The 19,096-nt window shown below is 40.7% G+C and overlaps 2 protein-coding genes across 2 annotated transcripts in view; one reads left to right on the top strand and one right to left on the bottom strand.

Moving 5' to 3' along the window:
- Positions 1–45: 45 nt before the first annotated feature.
- On the bottom strand, positions 46–3,604 carry mrpl55 (mitochondrial ribosomal protein L55). The gene is made up of 3 exons (XM_021599170.3): positions 3,375–3,604; positions 598–799; positions 46–461 (listed from the first exon to the last, which is right to left on the bottom strand). The coding sequence occupies exons 1-3, from the start codon at positions 3,416–3,418 to the stop codon at positions 312–314; spliced, it is 396 nt and encodes a 131-aa protein (XP_021454845.1). The 5' UTR covers positions 3,419–3,604; the 3' UTR covers positions 46–311.
- Positions 3,605–17,727: 14,123 nt separating this feature from the next.
- LOC110521551 (breast cancer anti-estrogen resistance protein 3) overlaps positions 17,728–19,096 on the top strand; it is a 93,148-nt gene continuing 91,779 nt past the window's right edge. The window contains exon 1 of the mRNA XM_021599165.3: positions 17,728–18,429. The gene's annotated coding sequence lies outside the window, so the exon portion shown is untranslated. The remainder of the gene's footprint in view (positions 18,430–19,096) is intronic.

Below are 19,096 nucleotides of genomic sequence, written 5' to 3'. Positions count from 1 at the left end.
GTGAGTGATAGTTATGTTGGATAAATCAGATAGGCTACATGACTAACGCAAATACACACGCCAATTTTATTCCACTATATTATGCAAATTGACCTATAGACCGATAAGAATGATAGTCAAATGTATTTCCATCAATGAATAAATAACATTTTGCAATGGGAGTTTTTTTTTTACCAGTCATTTTGGACTGCAACAGTTTTATTTAACAGCTTTTCATTGATTAATTTGTTTTCCAAAAGCTGACAATTGTTGGCTAACCGAAAACCCTGATTGGCAGAATAGTCCAAGTTAAATAGCTACAACAGGCTCTATCACTTCTTCCAAAACTTGCTGTAATCATCCACTTTGAAATCATCTTCGAATTCCACTGTCCTCTGCTTAACAGCGCCCTTCCTGGGATCCCGCTTCCGCATCCTAATTTTCCTTTCTTCCTCTGAGAGTGTACTGATGTCCACAGGCATCTGAAGAAGGGATACAATACCAAATCCTCACAATCAGTCTCACAATCTGATTAGATTTCAAATTTAGTATTCCTGAATAGCCAAACACTGCAAAAACAGATAATCCAATTTTTGTTTTCAGTTCAAGGATGCTTACCATGAGTATCCTCTTGGGCTCTTTGTACCTAATGTTAATTGTGGAACCATCGGGTTGTACGAGCAACAGTGGATACAACCTTTCATACTTCTGTCGACTGCTTCGTACAATTGATGTCTTGTTGGAGTTGTGCTGAGTGGTTGTTGTGTGTAAACTTGATACACGAAGGAAATGACTCTGAGCAACCATCTCTTGTAGACATCTAAAAGACAAAACATTCACAATGTTGAAACAATTAGGATCTAGAAAGGACAAACTAATATAAAGGCTTCATGCAAATGTACTCAGAAGCTTGCCGCGAGCTGCCCAGTGATGCGAGCCTACCAGATGAGCTAAATGCCTTTTATGCTCACTTCGAGGCAAGCATGAGAGCAGTATATCGGGGATAGTATATCCAGAGAGAGACATGATTCCGTGAAACAAAGTATGTTACAGTCCCTGATGTCTATCTGGAAGGAGATCCTCACCCTGAGCTCATCTACTTTATTGTCCAGGGACTGAACATTAACGAGTAATATACTCGGAAGCAGTGGATGGCGCGCATGCCTCGTGAGTCGGACTAAAAGTCCGCTCCGAATACCTCTTCTTCACCGGCGGCGTCTTGGAGCAGCCTCTGGGATATTCACTCTGATATCCAAAAGTTATTTCCGGCTGTATGTAATAACAACACAAAAAAAAAACGTTCCGGGCTAACAACGTAAACGTAAATACTGCAAAGTTGCTTAGGAGCTAGAAACAGAGCTTGCTGTTGCTAGCACATTTTTCCTAGGATATAAATATTTGGTTGTTATTTTATCTGAAATACATATGGTCCTTTTTTGGCTGGATATTTGTAGAATTTTGACCTATTTTGAGTCATACAAAATCATGTGTTCTCTACTCCAACAATTAATCCACAGATAAAAGGGGAAAGCTAGTTAGTTTTCTTTGATTAATATCTAAAAATAAAATAAATAAAAACTCTCCTCATTCATCTTTCCACTTCTTCTGGATTTGATATGGTGGTTGGCAACCAACTTAAAGGTGCATACTACCACCAACTGGACTGGAGTGTGGACCTCTTATCTTTCAATCATGTGGGTTAGTATGCTCATAAAAAACAATGAGTAGTTGGGAAAGGCGGGACATGTAGCACGTCAAGCATCTATTTTAGCTCCTGGCTACACAGGCCTGCAGGAGCAGTTTGGATGAAATTATTCACAAACATGCATGTGTACATTTATTTTGCAACACGGACAGTTTAGTCAGCATGTAAGAAATCATTTTTCACTTCTCTCATTGACTTCCCCAAAACCCAGCCTGGTCGGGTTCTATTGAACAAATTCAGGTAGATCCCTCCCCGTTTAGTTAGTTTCCGTTTAAGAAACGCGTTGCAACAGAATCGTCATAATACATACACTCCCATGGGTGTATTCATTACGTATTGCAACTGAAACAGTTTACCATTTAAGAACCAAACAGTAGCAAATAAAGCAAAACCTGAATTTGTCCAATAGAAACTTTCGTTTTCGTTGCAAAGCGGTTTCGTTGGAATAAACGGTTATAAACGGTTTCTGTTGCAAAACCGACTAAACACTTTGCAACAGAATCGGCATAATGAATACACCCCTGCAGTGGCCTGTTTTGTATGTTATTTTGGCATTCAAACTTGTCACATCAGTTTACAATGTAAAAAATACTAAATACAATTAAGACACATACAAACATGGTCTCTTTTTGCTTTCTTGACCAAGGCTGGTCCAAAATGCAAGTGTTTCAGCCTAGCTCAGTGCTTTCTGTGTTTGTGGGAGAGCCAGCAGAAAATACAGAGCGTTGGGGTTGGTAATGTTCTCTATTTGCGCCGTGATTGGCTCAGTGTTCTGTCACTCATGGGGACATGACATCACCGCAAAATCTACGGGGAGAACTCGAATATTCAAGACCCTTGGGTACTGCTATAGATTTACATTTGAAGTGCCCATCCAAGTCCGACTCAAGGTCATTTGCCACAGATAAAATTACATCAAATCACGTTATATCTATCATAGCTTTGATTGGACTGTCAACATCATACTTAGCTAGCAAGCTAAATCTTAGACAGCAAGCTGGAGAAGAAGTCATCATCATGAATCAAGTCGGCAATCTACTGGCAAACCGTTTTTAGTCCTTGTCATATGAAGAAAAGTTATAGATAAAACGTATCGGTGCTCATCAGCATTGGACATAAAAAGGACACAAGAGAAAACACAAATTAAACAATGAGTGGTTTGAAAGAAATCAGTGGCTAACTGTAAGCGTGGCAAAGCAATCACTAGCCTGCTATTCAGTGGAGAGGGTGTGTTGTCCAAGTTGGGGTTTAAGGGTCTCTTTTCCCAGCTTAAAAAGATCAACATTCACATGCAACACCATGGGCCAGAAAAGGTTGAATACATTGGCCAACTGGAAACTTGGAAATCTCAGACTTAGTTAGTTCAAGACAACTGGGAACTCTGAAAGAAACAAGCTTAGAGTGGGTAAATACATTTTGAAAGATCATCCAACTTGGTCTGGAACCCGGGCCTCTTTTTAGAGCTCCAACCTGCAGATCACTGACGTCATGATTCAACCTTGATTCAACCTTGTTTCCTCCCCCTCCCTGACTTGCCTAGTTAAATAAAGGTAAAAACATGTTTTGTTTGTTTTAAATTACAGGGCGTTGAATGCGGCTCAAGCCGCAAGTAACGCCCTGGACCAGAGCTACTTGTTATCTAACGTGCATCCCAATGAATGTCTTCAAAACCAACACTTAGTTTATTTACCTGTTTAAAACACTCTTCGACGTCCATACTTTCTGTAGGGCCATGTCGGATTTTAGCTAGCGTTTTTCTCAACGGAACATTAAATTGTTTGGTATTCTAGCTAGTTATCTCGCTAAACGTTATGTTTTAGATTTCTAAAAGAGAGAACAGGAAGTGGAAGGTCGTGCGCAGTTGTCCCGGTAAATAAACGACGTCAGGAAACAATTACCATCCAAATGGTTCCTACATGTGATAAACCACGTCAGGAAACACATCCTGCGTGAATAGTCATTGGTTTGAATCAAATCAAATGTCAACATTTAACAATAATGTAATACAGTTGAGTTTATTAAAGAAGAAATGGTCAACTTCATGCGTAAATGTATACATGATATACTTTATTCCTAGTTATATTAATATGCTCTGTCTTGTGTAGTTCAGTCCTCCTGGGATGTTTGTGGGCAGGGAACCACAGGCTGAAAAGCCAGCTGGTAATGTTGTAGTATAATACTCATTTTCTCTGTAGCCAGAAACAAGGCTCCCTTAACTGTCTCCTCAGTCTTGTTTGTTAATAAATTGCGGATGGTTGAAATATTTTTCTTAACTAATTAATAATACATAGAGTTAATTTATGTAAGAATTTCTCACTAATGTTCTTAGATTTTCGGTGATTGCTAAACAGTGTCATCTGTCGTGGTTTTTATCAGCCTTCCGTCAGCTTGGACACTTCAATAGGCCACATGTGCAAAGTCATTCACTTTAATTTAGGTTAACTTTTTTTTATTTTAGCTGAGAAGGAAGGTAGAATTGTAATATTTGGTTACTATATATTAAACATCTACAATTCATCTGACTTGGTCCAGCCATTCCATCCACAATGAAAATTCGCATTATTGTCATTAACCACTAGAGAGCGCACAACCATAGGATAGTGTTGCGTTTTCAATGTCAACCAAAGCGCTCTATCACCTCAACTTGAGAAGTGTTACACCGGCAACTCTATTAGGGCTTATTTGATTCAGCTGTTGTATTTCATTTATTTGCTGATCAGATCTGTTTGTTGCTATATTTGAGTGTAAGGGCTGCCCATTGGCTTTAAAGTAATTAAACCGTAAAATACAATTTCTTTATGACACAATAATAAAGACAAATAAACGCATGGCAGGGCATATTTTAGTTTCCCAGTAGATGCTGAAACCGCGTTTTCTACTGCCAAGGGTATGAGCAGATGCTGGTTGGAATAAGTAACAGTCCCTCTACTTTCCTTCACAAGCAACGGCTGAAAGTGAACTGTTAGAGGTGTGTGTGCAGTTGGTGGCTGTGCATGTGGCTTCTTTATATCCCTGGAGGCCAGTTGAACTGTATTATGATGAATACTATTTTCCTCTTCAATTCCAGAACCAATTATTCACTTGAACAAAAGAAGATGAATTGTGTGGCAGGTATAAGTGAGTGTTGATAATGGTGGAGGCTGATTCTCAGGGGGGTGCAGTTTCCATCCACAGTGGATCACCATCACCTGTTGCTATTAATACTGTAGTTACCTTACCTGCGGCATTAGCAGAATTGTCAGATTTGATATGACAGGGTTACCCAACTGGCGCGGGTGGTTTTATTTGGCCCCAAAAATTTTGGGACATAAAAGACTGTAAATGCAACAGAAATTTGTCTCCACATGATTTAGATTTTGTTAATATGTTCCCAATTATTTCCACGCATAATAAAGAGATTGTAAATACATTTAAGCAAGGTTTGAATTATTATGTTTTAGTCAAATATATCTGTTTGGGCTTCTTTCAGTCAATTTGCGGTCTACAAATTATTTGTAATTATGTTTCGGTCTCCAGACCATCCACTCAAGAAAAAAATCGGCCTGTGGCTGAATCAGGTTGATGATCTCTGTGATATGATGGTATTACGTAGCTCTAATGCCTGACTTTTTTAATTTGTATGATTAATGAACTGTGAAATGGCTGAAAACCATTCAAATATGTATTTTTTTTCAAAAGTTGATGTCAAAAAGGTTTATTCACAGTCATCATGTTTGTGTTTATTTCCTAGCCAAGAATAAACCATACTGTAAATGCATGACAGTGAAATTAGATTCAACAGTAGGAGAGGGCAACCTCCCCCTCTTTTATCAAGCCCTCCAAGGAAAGGAAATATTGTACCGCACTGTCAGTCTGCACCCAATCGCTGTGTATAGCACTGGCCTTTCAACACATACATAGAGCCAGGGCACTGCAGAGGCAAGCCATTCGCTTTCTTCACAATGAGAGTTTGCCTTTTGTTCTGCTAGCCTAGATGAATGAATGACCTTATTGTAAAATTAACTTATCATCAGTCTAATTTATAATCTTTCTGTGTTATTGTGCACACGTCTCAGTTTTCAGTATTCCAGGGTTCTCCCCTTCAAAGCCAGGGCTCAGATTGGTGCTGCGGCTGTGGGCAGATGAGTGTGGGGGAAAAAAATATGTCTGAGGAGAAAAGGCTTGCTTTGTATGACACAGATGGCAAAGGAATACCCAGACAGCAGGCCCATTATTTTTCAGGGTTAGGACAGAGAACACTATGGATCCATGTCCATTTTTATATAGATTAATCCCAAGAGTAAGAACACACATATTTAGACACTGTTATTCAACCTTACCTTATCTGTTTAAAGGTGCAATCTGCAGTAGCTACATCCATTTTTGGATTTATAAATTAAAGATGTGTACCCATTTATTCTTGAAGAATATAACTTAGAAATGTCTCATGAGTTTAGTCATACCCCATCAGAATCCAAAACATAAGCTTGTTTTACCCCAATGTTTGTAAACAAACTAAATGTAAACAAACATTGTATAGCCTCAACACACGTTTAGAACTATTATTTTGATGTCATGGATGGTCAGTCATTGCATCCATACCTCTATCAATGAATTTGAGAGTGGTTACATTTCTCCAGCCACACCCTTGGATTTTTAGCAAAACAGTGGCAGCTGGTAGGGAAAACATTTAATCATTTTTTCAACTGCTGATTGACGTATTAAGGACAAATGTGTTTAGACGATAACTGAGAATTTGCATTAAATACTTTCTTATGAAACCATAGCTTTGATATCAGACTTGCATATGTAATAATACAACCCATTGACTGACTGTTTAAAGGTGTGTTTAAGGTCTAAATTGAATTACCAGATGTCTCATAATGGTTGAATTTAGTTTTGAGTGAGAGCAGAAAAACTGGAGGAACAGGGAATGTTTGGTTGAAGGGGGAGAACACTAACAGTGTAGTTTTTCTTATATTTTATATTTTCCCTTTCCTACAGATGTGACTTGTCAGGACAGGACTGTCCAGGGGCAATAGTAATTCATTTCAGTTTGTCCCTGTACACACAATCTGGACTGACTGCCTCCCCCATGGAGTCCCCATGTCCTTCTCAAAGGAATTTCAGACAGGGCCCCAGGCACCCTGAGTGGCTTGTTTGACTTAAGATAGTTGAGCGGGATACACTGTGGGGGAAACCATATTTTTCTTTCGCCTTATGCCACCAGTACACCATTGCAGTTCCCTTCAACAAATTGTTGTTGCTCAAGACGATACACGGACTGTTGAGAAGCCTTCTAATAACACGTGTGAAACACAAAGCATCTGAAAAATACTGGTTTGAGAAATATTGTTTGAAAGGCCTTCAAGTGTTACAGCATGTAATACAGCTGTAGTGGTAAGCGATAGGGATCATAGAATACAAAACATCTAGACGCTTGTGTTCTGTATAACTGATCTCTGTGGGTGCTTTCTCTCCTACACAGGCAAATTAAAATGGGTCCCAGACAATGTAACAGTTGTTGGGTGTTTCAGAGGGCTTATTGTGTTGTTTTGTGTGTCTCGTTCTTGGCTCTGCAGACGCAGTTTTGCCTGCCTCCTGCCATTACAACTCCACTAGATGCCCATGCCAAGCATGTCATCTGCTATGGTTACCAACAACTGACATGTAAATATTTGTAGTCCCAATTACTGTATCACACAGAGAAAGGGCTGCCTGTTGACTCGCTCCCAGACTAATTACATATCGATGTTGGGTTCGTTCTGGCGCCGCAGCAGAAATCAAAGGGGATCCTGAGACACCATGCCAAATAGTCTCATCTTCACAAAGGGGAAAGGGTATTAAACTATGATAACAGAGTTCTTCTCTCACCAGTCTCTTGGAACATTCAGCTGAATCAGAGAACATAGCCCCATGTGAAAAATGAATTTAATTCAAATGCATTACTGCAAATAATGCATTTCTAAATATGTTACTGTAAATATGAGATACATTGTCAATTTATTATTTATTTGGTTTTCTCTCCAAATGTATGCTTATACTGTATATCCCGTATTATCGTACACTTTTGTTCCCTTTAGTGAAAACAAAAAATCATTAGGAACTCTGGAATTAGTTTGCAAGTTTACATCAGTTTGTACAGTTTACACTAGTAAATGTGTAACTGTATAGTTATACAGTAGCCTATCTTAAAGATGTCTTCAGAAGTTCCTGATTAAAATATATAGAGGTCCTGAATATGACCCACATCCTGATGAAACAAGAGGTAAATGATAAACCAAGGCCATATCTTAGCAAGAACAATGGTCAGACTCAGACAGCTGAATGGGTTCTGGCTGCCAGCCCTTTATGTGGAAAGTTTAATTAACTAAGTGCTAGTGGTCTTGTCCACAGAGCATTTCATGCAAAGAATAAGGGTCAAGAGGTAAAGGTAGAATTCAGCTTAGGTGAGGATATTTAAATCCTCCACCTACCATTGTTCTTTAGCTGTGGCAGAGTGCGTCCTAAAGTTATATAGCAGACCTCATGTGGTGAGTCAGAGGGAGTGACCATTGTTATGCTGATTACAGAAACAATGACTGAGCCCTAATGAAGCATTGATGACTACACCCCATATAGCTCAATATTTATACTTTGTCCTAATCAATTGGACCATAGTCTACACTGTCAAAAAAAATACTATTTCGATCAGTCAAAAAATAAAAATACTTCAACTTGTTACAAGTGTCGTGTCTTTACTATCATTAACTGAAGACAAAAATATAATTTTTATCCCAGATTCTCTGTAATTAGTTACTGTGCGATCAACTGATTAATCACGTAACTAATTAACTAGGAAGTCGGGGCACCAAGGAAAAATATTCACATTACAAAGTTATAATTTCCTAAAATAACTTTTCAGATATTTTATCTGATCAATTAGTCTTAGAATTAATGAATTATTTACTGTACCTCACGTTAGTCTCATTCCAAACGTTGTAAATTGTTGGTTATCTGCACGGAAACCAGTCTTCACTATGAGTCATCCATACATCAATTGTCTTAAATCATTTATTTATTACTAACTAAGTAATTCACAGATGCATAAACAAACAAACATGTAAATGTGGTTACATGAAATGATAGGAGAATATGCCCTAGTGGGCTGAACCGGCATGGCGGCTTGTTTGACAAAAGGGGAAGTGGGGTCGACTAAGAAGTCACTACAGAGTGATAATTATAAAAATATAAATGCTAATCCTTTACGCATGAACGCTCACTCATTCGGGAACAATTGCAATCAATATATATATTTACGGTCAGTGTGTCATCTTGATCGCTGGTGAAAAGTTTGTCTTTCGTAGAATTGTCTGTCTCTCTCTCTCTCTCTCTCTCTCTGTCTTGGTTAGAGGGGATAGTTCAAAGTGACATTCGTTATAAAATGTATCTTTAGGCGGTTGTCGTTCTTCATGTTTAATGATACCGAATTCCTAGTTTCAGACTAGTAATTAGTATCAAAGACTTGTTCTTATTCTGTCAGTATCGATAGTCTAAGAGTTGAACCACATGGTATGGTTAAAAGATGCAGCAATGGTCTACAACCTTTGTCCTCCTAATGGAGAAAAACATGGTCTGCAACCTTTAGCCATCTCGTAATTGAGGTAAGCTTGGTCTGCTGATAATTTCTCAAAGTTGGGTTTTATTCGCAATGGCAGAAAAGGGGCTGTCCCAGGAGGCCTGACCCTAACTGGGCTCAGGGGCGGTCCTCTGATTTAGTTCAAATCAAAAGGGAATTGTATTTTTCTTCATTAAACAGTCCACAATCATATTACACAATTTATACAAACAGTATCATACTCACTCATTCATCATATACAACAATTAGATGTAAACCTCATATCTGAGGCTATTATATAAACAGCGTTATGGTAATGTGGCCACACCGTCTCCCATGAGCTTCCCAAGTTGTAACAAACGGACCAGTTCGTAGCTGGATTCTTCACCGATCTTTTATACTTTCTCTGGAACATGAAATTTGTTCGTACCTCAAGTTCTGTGAGGTGGAAGGATTTCCTTTGTCCTCTATGAAAGTTTACCCCTCTCTACTATGTGGCCATGTGGCAGCGTCTTCTCAGGAATTTACGACCTCTGACCACAGCAGCCTAGTTGAAGGAGGCAAGGGGGAGGCAGGGAGAGGGGGATGGGGTTGGGGTTGTTATACCCAAAGAGGCCAACTAACTAATTTACTTGTGTCAACAAGTAAATTAGTTAGTTTTCTTAATTGAAAAATATAACATTTGTTGAAACCAAATATGATTCAATGCCAACTGTTTTACTTTTAAGTGCTTTGACATTCTATAGAAATGTAATAAATTATTACATTTAGTTGTCACAATATCCTAACCAAGCATTGGCTAATTTAAAGGGATTCTCCAGTACTTTTGTAAACCTTTTGCCAGTATTTCTGAAAGTAGAGCTCACGAGCCAAAAGTGGTCCCCAAAAATGGCATACTACGTCACATATGTGCATCACGTCATTTCTCTCGCTCTGCTGTGGGTGCATCTGGTGTCTCTGGGGGGTCTTTGGCCAGGTTTGCTAACTACCTCTCTCAAAGAGTGCAGTGTATAAAGTCAGAACATCTGCTGTCTCAGCCACTGCCTGTCACCAAAGTAGTACCCCAAGGCTCGATCCTAGGCCCCACACTCTTCTCAATTTACATTAACAACATAGCTCAGGCAATACGAAGCTCTCTCCTCCATTTACATGCAGATGATACAGTCTTATACTCAGTGTCCAAAAAGCTTTCTCTGCCCTTAACCTTGTTCTGAACACCCCCAACACCAATGTCATGTGGTCTGGTAAGAAGAATGCCCCTCTACCCACTGGTGTGATTACTACCTCTGAGGGTTTAGAGCCTGACCTCATACATGTACTTTGGAGTATGGTACACTGTCCTTCTCTCAGCACATATCAAAGCTGCAGTCTAAGGTTAAATCTAGACTTGATTTCCTCTATCATATTCGCTCCTCTTTCACCCCAGCTGCCAAACTAACCCTGATTCAGATGACCATCCTACCCATGCTAGATTATGGAGATGTAATTTATAGATCAGCCGGTAACGGTGCACTCGAGCGGCTAGATGTTCTTTACCATCCGTCCATCAGATCTGCCTCCAATGCTCCTTATAGGACACATCACTGCACTCTATACTCCTCTGTAAACTGGTCATCTCTGTATACCTGTCACGAAGACCCACTGGTTAATGCTTATTTATAAAACCCTCTTAGGCCTCACTCCCCCCTATCTGAGATGCCTACTGCAGCCCTCATCCTCCACATACAACACCCGTTCTGCCAGTCATATTCTGTGAAAGGTCCCCAAAGCGCACACATCCCTGGGTCGCTCCTCTTTTAAGTTCACTGCAGCTAGCGACTGGAACAAGCTGCAAAAAACACTCAAACTGGACAGTTTTATCTCTGTCTTTTCATTCAAAGACTCAATCATGGACACTCCTACTGACAGTTGTGGCTGCTTCGTGCAATGTATTCTTGTCTCTACCTTCTTGCCCTTCGTACTGTTGTCTGACCCCAATAATGTTTGTACCATGTTTTGTGCTGCTACTGTGTTGCGCTGCTGCCATGTTTTGATGCTACCATGTGTTGCTACCATGCTATGTTGTTGACTTAGGTCTCTCTTTATGTAGTGTTGTGTCCTAATATTTATCTGTTACTCATGGTGAGGGGCTAAAGGCTCATTGGTGGAACTTGAATTGCTAGGGGGCTGGCCCATGTGGGGGAAATGGTGCAGCTCAGTTTCTAAAAACTTTTGCTTTCAAACTAGGGATTTCGTGTTTAATTAAGACAGTAATTCTGCTCATAGATGATGCATGTATGATCTCAATACGGAAAGTAGTCCGATGAAGTGAAAGCTAGCACAGAATGGAATATGTTCCGGGAGTCATCTGACGGCATTGAGGAGTATAGCACATCATTCATCGGCTTCATTTGTTAAGCGGAGTGACACCGGGGAACTCAAGAGCAAACTCGGATGAGGAAACGGGGATGAATGAACCAAAATATTTATTGTTACACAGAGATATGGAGTGCAGATCCAGGGTAGCTTGGATGAGTTGCAGAAAAAACAGATGTGGAGACTGAGGTTGGAGTTGGCTGAGTAGAACAGGGTGAACAGGTCCTGAGGGGAATCCAAGGTAGTGGTGGTGAGTAAAATCCAGAGCAAGGTAGTTGGATGGTGAGATGTGGAGCAGGAGCCAGAGACCGAGCGTTAACTGCAATGAGAGGATAAACGGTGTCAGGCAGGGAAACAGGCACAGCAGAGTAACAGGATCTTGTGTAATCATAAATGGCTAGAATCATAACTGACTGAGCAGAGATTATGATCTGGCAAAGTGGAAGTGGCAGGACTGAGTATTTGTAGAGGTCTTGATTATGGAACGGGTTGCAGCTGGTAGGGATCTGCTCTGACTCCAGCACATCTGTCTCCAACCACACAATCACACAGAGAGAGTACGGCGGGAGTAACTGCAGGTCAAGAAGACACCGGATGAAAACCAGAGGGCGTAGCAGGAGCAGATGTGGCATCATTAATAAGTGCATCGATGACGTCGTCCCCACAGTAACTGTACACACATATCCCAACCCAAAGTAATGGATTACAGGCAACATATGCTCTGAGCTAAAGGCTAGAGCTGCCGCTTTCAAAGAGCGGGACACTAATCCGGACGCTATTAAGAAATCCCATTATGACCGCCAACGAACCATCAAACAGGCAAATTGTCAGTACAGGACTAAGATCAAATCCTACAATACCTGCTCTGATGCTCATCGGATGTGACAGGGCTGGCATATTATCACAGATTACAAAGAGAAACTCCGCTGTGAGTTTCCCATTGACAGGAGCCTACCAGATGAGTTAATGCCTTCTATGCTCGCTTCGAGGTGAGCAACACTGAACCATTTTTTAAATGTATACCTTTATTTAACTAGGCAAGCCAGTTAAGAACACATTCTTATTTTCAATGACGGCCTAGGAACGGTGGGTTAACCTTGTTCAGGGGCAGAACGACAGAGTTTTACCTTGTCAGATCGGGGAGTGGATCTTGCAATCTTTCGGTTACTAGTACAACGCTCTAACCACTAGGCTACCTGCCGCCCCATATGCATGAGAGCACCAGCTGTTTCAGACATAGCCAATGTAACATCCACAAGGCCGCAGGGCCAGATGGATTTCCAGGACGTTTACGCAGAGCATGTGCTGATCAGCTGGCAAGTGTCTTCACAGGCATTTTCAACCTTTCCCTGAACCAGTCTGTAATACATGTTTCAAGCAGACCACAATAGTCCCTGTGCCCATGAACGCCAAGGTAACCTTCCTACCGCACCGTAGCACTCACATCTGTAGCCATGAAATGCTTTGAAAGGCTGGTCATGGCTCACATCAACACCATCGTCCCAGAAACCCTGGACCCACTCCAATTTGCGTAATGCCCAAACAGATTCACAGATGACGCAATCTCTATTGCACTCCACACTGACCTTTATCACCTGGACAAGAAGAACACCCATGTTAGAATGCTGTTAATTTACTACAGCTCAGTGTTCAACACCATAGTGCCCTCCAAGCTTATCACTAAGCTAAGGACCTTGGGACTGGATTCTGGACTCCTTGACAGGCCGCCCCAGGTGGTGAGGGTAGACAACACATTCGCCACGCTAACCCTCAACACAGGGGCCCCTCAGGGGTGCATGCTTTGTCTCCTCCTGTACTCCCTGTTCACCCACGACTGTGTGGACACACACAACTCCAACACCATCAATTTGCATCCTGTAGCACTAATTCCAAAAAGTTTTGGGACACTAAAGTCCATGGAGAATAAGAGCCCATCCTCTCAGCTGCATACTGCACTGCGGCTAGGAAACACTTACCACCGATAAATCTACGATAATAGATCATTTCAATAAGCATTTTTCTACGGCTGGCCATGCTTTCCACCTGGAAACCCCTACCCCCCGGCCAACAGCTCAGCACCCCCTGCCGCAACTTGCCCATGCCCCCCGTCCGCTTCTCCTTCACCCAGATCCAGATAGCTGATGTTCTGAAAGAGCTGCAAAATCTGGATCCCTACAAATCAGCTGGGCTAGACAATCTGGACCCTCTCTCTCTAAAATTATCTGCAGAAATTGTTGCAACCCCTATTACTAGCCTGTTCAACCTCCTCTTTTGTATCGTCTGAGATCCCCAACGATTGGAAAGCTGCCGCGGTCATCCCCCTCTTCAAAGGGGGAGACACTCTAGACCCAAACTGCTATAGACCTATATCCATCCTGCCCTGCCTTTCTAAAATCTTTGAAAGGCAAGTTAACAAACAGATCTCCAACCATTTCGAATCCCACCGTACCTTCTCCACTATGTAATCTGGTTTCCGAGCTGGTCATGGGTGCACCTTAGCCACGCTCAAGGTCCTAAACGATATCATAACCACCATCGATAAAAGACAGTACTGTGCAGCCGTCTTCATCGACCTGGCCAAGGCTTTCGACTATGTCAATCACCGCATTCTTATCGGCAGACTCAATAGCCTTGGTTTCTCAAATCACTGCCTCGCCTGGTTCACCAACTACTTCTCAGATAGAGTTCAGTGTGTCAAATCAGAGGGCATGTTGTCCGGACCGCTGGCAGTCTCTATGGGGGTGCAACAGGGTTAAATTCTCAGGCCGACTCTTTTCTCTGTATATATGAATGATGTCGCTCTTGCTGCTGGTGATTCTCTGATCAACCTCTACGCAGACGACAGCGTTCTGTATACATCTGGCCCTTCTTTGGACACTGTGTTAACAAACCTCAGAACGAGCTTCAATGCCATACAACACTCCTTTTGTGGCCTCCAATTGCTCTTAAATGCTAGAAAAACTAAATGCATGCTCTTCAACTGATTGTTGCCCGCAACCACCCGCCCGACTAGCATTACTACTCTGTACGGTGTCTGGTTAGACTGTAAACTCTCCTTCCAGACTCGCATCAAGCATCTCCAATCCAAAATGAAATCTAGAATCGGCCTATTTCACAACAAAGCCTCCTTCACTTATGCTGCCAAACATACCCTCGTAAAACTGACTATTCTACCGATGTAACGGTTTTCCTCCTCTTCTGATGAGGAGTATGAAGGATTGGACCAATGCGCAGCGTCGTAAGTGTTCATGTTATATTTATTAAACTGAACACAAAAATAACAAAGGAGAAAACGCGACAAAAGACGAAACAGTCCTATTAGGTGACAAAACAGGAAACAACTACCCACAACCCATAGTGGGAAAAAAGTCTGCCTAAGTATGGTTCTCAATCAGAGACAGCTTCTAAACCCAGGCCATAAGACTGCTGAATAGTTAATCAAATGGCTATCTGGACTATTTACATTGACCCCCTTATTTTATTCTTATTTTTTGCACTGACTCTCTTGCACAGACTTGATGTACACTGGACTAACCACACACTCACACATACTACACTGACAATCCAACACACACACACTCTCACACACACACACACAAGCGCATATTGACGCCACACACACGCACACATTCACATTCCTTCACACTCTTCACATACATTGCTGCTACTCTCTGTTTATTATCTATGCATAGCCACTTTACCCCTACCTACAGTTGAAGTCGGAAGTTTACATACACTTAGGTTGGAGTCATTAAAACTTGTTTTTCAACTGCTCCACAAATTTCTTGTTAACAAACATTAGTTTTGGCAAGTAGGTTGAAACAAGTAATTTTTCCCAAAATTGTTTACAGACAGATTATTTAACTTATAATTCACTATATCCCTATTCCAGAAGTTTACATACACTAAGTTGACTGTGCCTTTTAAACAGCTTGGAAAATTCCAAAAAATTATGTCATGGCTTCAGAAGCTTCTGATAGGCTAATTGACATAATTTGAGTCAATTGGAGGTGTACCTGTGGATGTATTTCAAGGCCTACCTTCAAACTCAGTGCTTCTTTGCTTGACATCATGGGAAAATCAAAAGAAATCAGCCAAGACATCTGAAAAAAAATTGTAGACCTCCACAAGTCTGGTTCATCCCTCAACATCTGAAGGTACCACGTTCATCTGTACAAACAATAGTACGCAAGTATAAACACCATGGGACCACGTAGCCGTCCTACCGCTCAGGAAGGAGACGTGTTTTGTCTCCTAGAGACGAACATACTTTGGTGCGAAAAGTGCAAATCAATCCCAGAACAACAGCAAAGAACCTTGTGAAGATGCTAGAAGAAACGGGTACAAAATTATCTATATCCACAGTAAAACGAGTCCTATATCAACAACCTGAAAGGCCGCTCAGCAAGGAAGAAGCCACTGCTCCAAAACCGACATAAAAAAGCAAAACTTCAGTTTGCAACTGCACAGGGGGACAAAGATCGTACTTTTTGGAGAAATGTCCTCTGATGAAACATATGAAACAAAAATAGAACTGTTTGGCCATAATGACCATTGTTATATTTGGTGGAAAAAGAGGGAGTCTTGCAAGCAGAAGAACACCATCCCAACAGTGAAGCACAGGGGTGGCAGCGTCATGTTGTGGGGGTGCTTTGCTGCAGGAGGGACTGGTGCACTTCACAAAATAGATGGCATCATGAGGTAGGAAAAGTACGTGGATATATTGAAGCAACATCTCAAGACATCAGTCAGGAAGTTAAAGCTTGGTCGCAAATGGGTCTTCCAAATGGACAGTGACTCCAAGCATACTTCCAAAGTTGTGACAAAATGGCTTAAGGACAACAAAGTCAAGGTATTGGAGTGGCCATTACAAAGCCCTGACCTCAATCCTATAGAAAATTTGTGGGCAGAACTGAAAAAGCATGTGCGAGCAAAGAGGCCTACAAACCTGACTCAGTTACACTAGCTCTGTCAGGAGGAATAGGCCAAAATTCACCCAACTTATTGTGGGAAGCATGTGGAAGGCTACCCAAACGTTTGACCCAAGTTAAATAATTTAAAGGCAATGCTACCAAATACTAATTGAGTGTATGTAAACTTCTGACCCACTGGGAATGTGATGAAAGAAATAAAAGCTGAAATAAATCATTCTCTCTACTATTATTCTGACATTTCACATTCTTAAAATAAAGTGGTGATCCTAACTGACCTAAGACAGGGAATTTTTTACTAGGATTAAATGTCAGGAATTGTGAAAAATTATTTTAAATGTATTTGACTAAGGTGTCTGTAAACTTCTGACTTCAACTGTACATGTACATATTACCTCTATTAACCCAAATCCCTGCACATTGACTCGGCATGGGTAGCCCTTGTATACAGCCTCCTTATTGTTATTTTATTGTGTATTTTTCCTTTATTTTAGCAAATTTTTCATACTTACATTTTTTAAAACTCTGCATTGGTTAAGGGCTCGTAAGTAAGGATTTGACAGTAAGGTTGTATTTACCTATTGTATTTGCAGCATGTGACAAATAAAATGTGATTTGATTTGAACTACACATTGACACATCCAGCCCAAAGCAGGCGGTTTTAAAAAATACCCAGGCGGTTTAAAAAAATACTTCATAAATGCCACATTTCAGGACGATGTCTTTACATTAGAAACCTTATCAGACCCTTTAGTATCACATGCACTTTTGCAAGTATCATTACATATTCTGGCAGTGTACAATAATACATTTAAATGATGAAAAGAATAGACACATTAACTGATTCTGACTAAAGGGAGTACAGCTACGACTGTAAGTGACTTTTTCTTAGCAGGTTATGAGAATTTAAGCTAGAGTTAAGATCATTAACATGGCAGGTTAGGAAACTTAAATAAGGTTAGGAAAATGTATATTGTAAGGGTTATCTTAAACACCCCTACTCAACGAAAAGTCACGTCCTTTCATAACTGTACTTCCTCTAGTCACTACCACATTATCTTGACTGACGTTCACTTGTATGGGTTGGCAAAAATAATAAACGGATAGCCACACCCCCAATAAACCCCACAATATTATTTTTGTCTGCCGACTCTTCATTACCCCACCGCTATTCAATGCGCATGCGCAAAGTGTAGAGTAGAAGCTTTCATTTCAATTTAAAAAATCACATTGATCTTGTAATTTGATTTCAGACAAATTTAATAGAATAGGTTGAATGAACCAAAGTTTAATTTTAAATGATTCCAATCAGTAAAAGCACGTTAGATTAACAACAGCATTTTCCCACTTTCTACTGTGTAGTTTCTGCATCATTTCTGGCAAGTGACAATGGATTTAGTTTTACTGAGAGGGGCGGTTAGATGTGATGATGGCATGTCATTGATGTTATTTTGTCATCGTAAAAGGTGGCCGTTGTAAACACATAGCCTAAACTAATTCAGAGAGGTAGAACACTGGCAGGTTAGCGGCCGTATGAAAGGAATGTGGATGAAGAGCAATCGACAGCACAGCGCATGAAGACCTCCCAGCGCGGCGCGAAAGTGAGATCAAGCGGGATGCAGTTGCAACCTGAAGCCCAGTCAGTGTAGATTGGAGTTGGCATTTGCTGTTATCTCGGTAGCATCAAACCTGACCTTTTATCCAATGGCGTGCATCTTTGAAGTATGTGCTCTCCACAGGTTTTCTGTCTCCCAAAGGGCGATATGGTTATCCTCTTGGTAAAGAAAGAGACACTTTTCTCATAAAATTCAACTACTCTTCAACTACTCTTTTCGGACTGCTCTTGTGTTTTGGATTGCCTTAAATTTCTCGAGTATTTCAAGGTACGTTGTGTGTTTATTTCTAAGGCTTTCCTTCAAGTGTGCATGATGAACGTGTGTTAATCAAATTAAATGGAATGCGGGACATTTGTTTATTTTATTTTAGCATTTTTGATGCTGAAATGTACATGCTTTTAGAAAATATTCATTCAAAATATGTTTTGTGGGGAAATATTCATTCCACATGCACCTGCTCATGTTGTAGCATGGCATGAGGTTAGAAGCTACACATGTAAAGTCCTGACTCCTGTGATTTATTGCAAGGTGATGTGTGCTCACTTGCATCCCACAAGAATGTTAGACAAATTATGTAAATAATGAGGTGGAACACATCACCATTTCATAAGGATTTTCTGTAACCCTTATGATATAAACAAACTGTAATCCTTGACATCATGTATGGTCATAGGGGAGAGTGGGGTACGGAGAGCCAGAGAGGCAAGTTGAGCCACCCTTGAAACCATACACAAAATTAGTAATTTGACCAAGTACTTAGTAGGTAATCATTTTATTGAGTCTCCGAAGGAAGAAACCACATGGAAAAAGTTGTAAGCAAGTTATGTCCAAAAAACACATTTATTGTGTTAAGAGTTTTCCTGATGCTTGTATTTAAACCAAAGTAGATTATTTTAAGATTGTTCTATACATCAGTTGAGGTCCTAAATATAGC

This window comes from Oncorhynchus mykiss, chromosome 4 (assembly GCF_057628025.1).
Source record: "Oncorhynchus mykiss isolate SJ-2025 chromosome 4, ASM5762802v1, whole genome shotgun sequence".
In the NCBI taxonomy this organism is placed as follows: domain Eukaryota; kingdom Metazoa; phylum Chordata; class Actinopteri; order Salmoniformes; family Salmonidae; genus Oncorhynchus; species Oncorhynchus mykiss.
The sequence above is the reverse complement of the archived record's forward strand: the minus strand, read 5'-3'. Positions and strand labels throughout refer to the sequence as shown.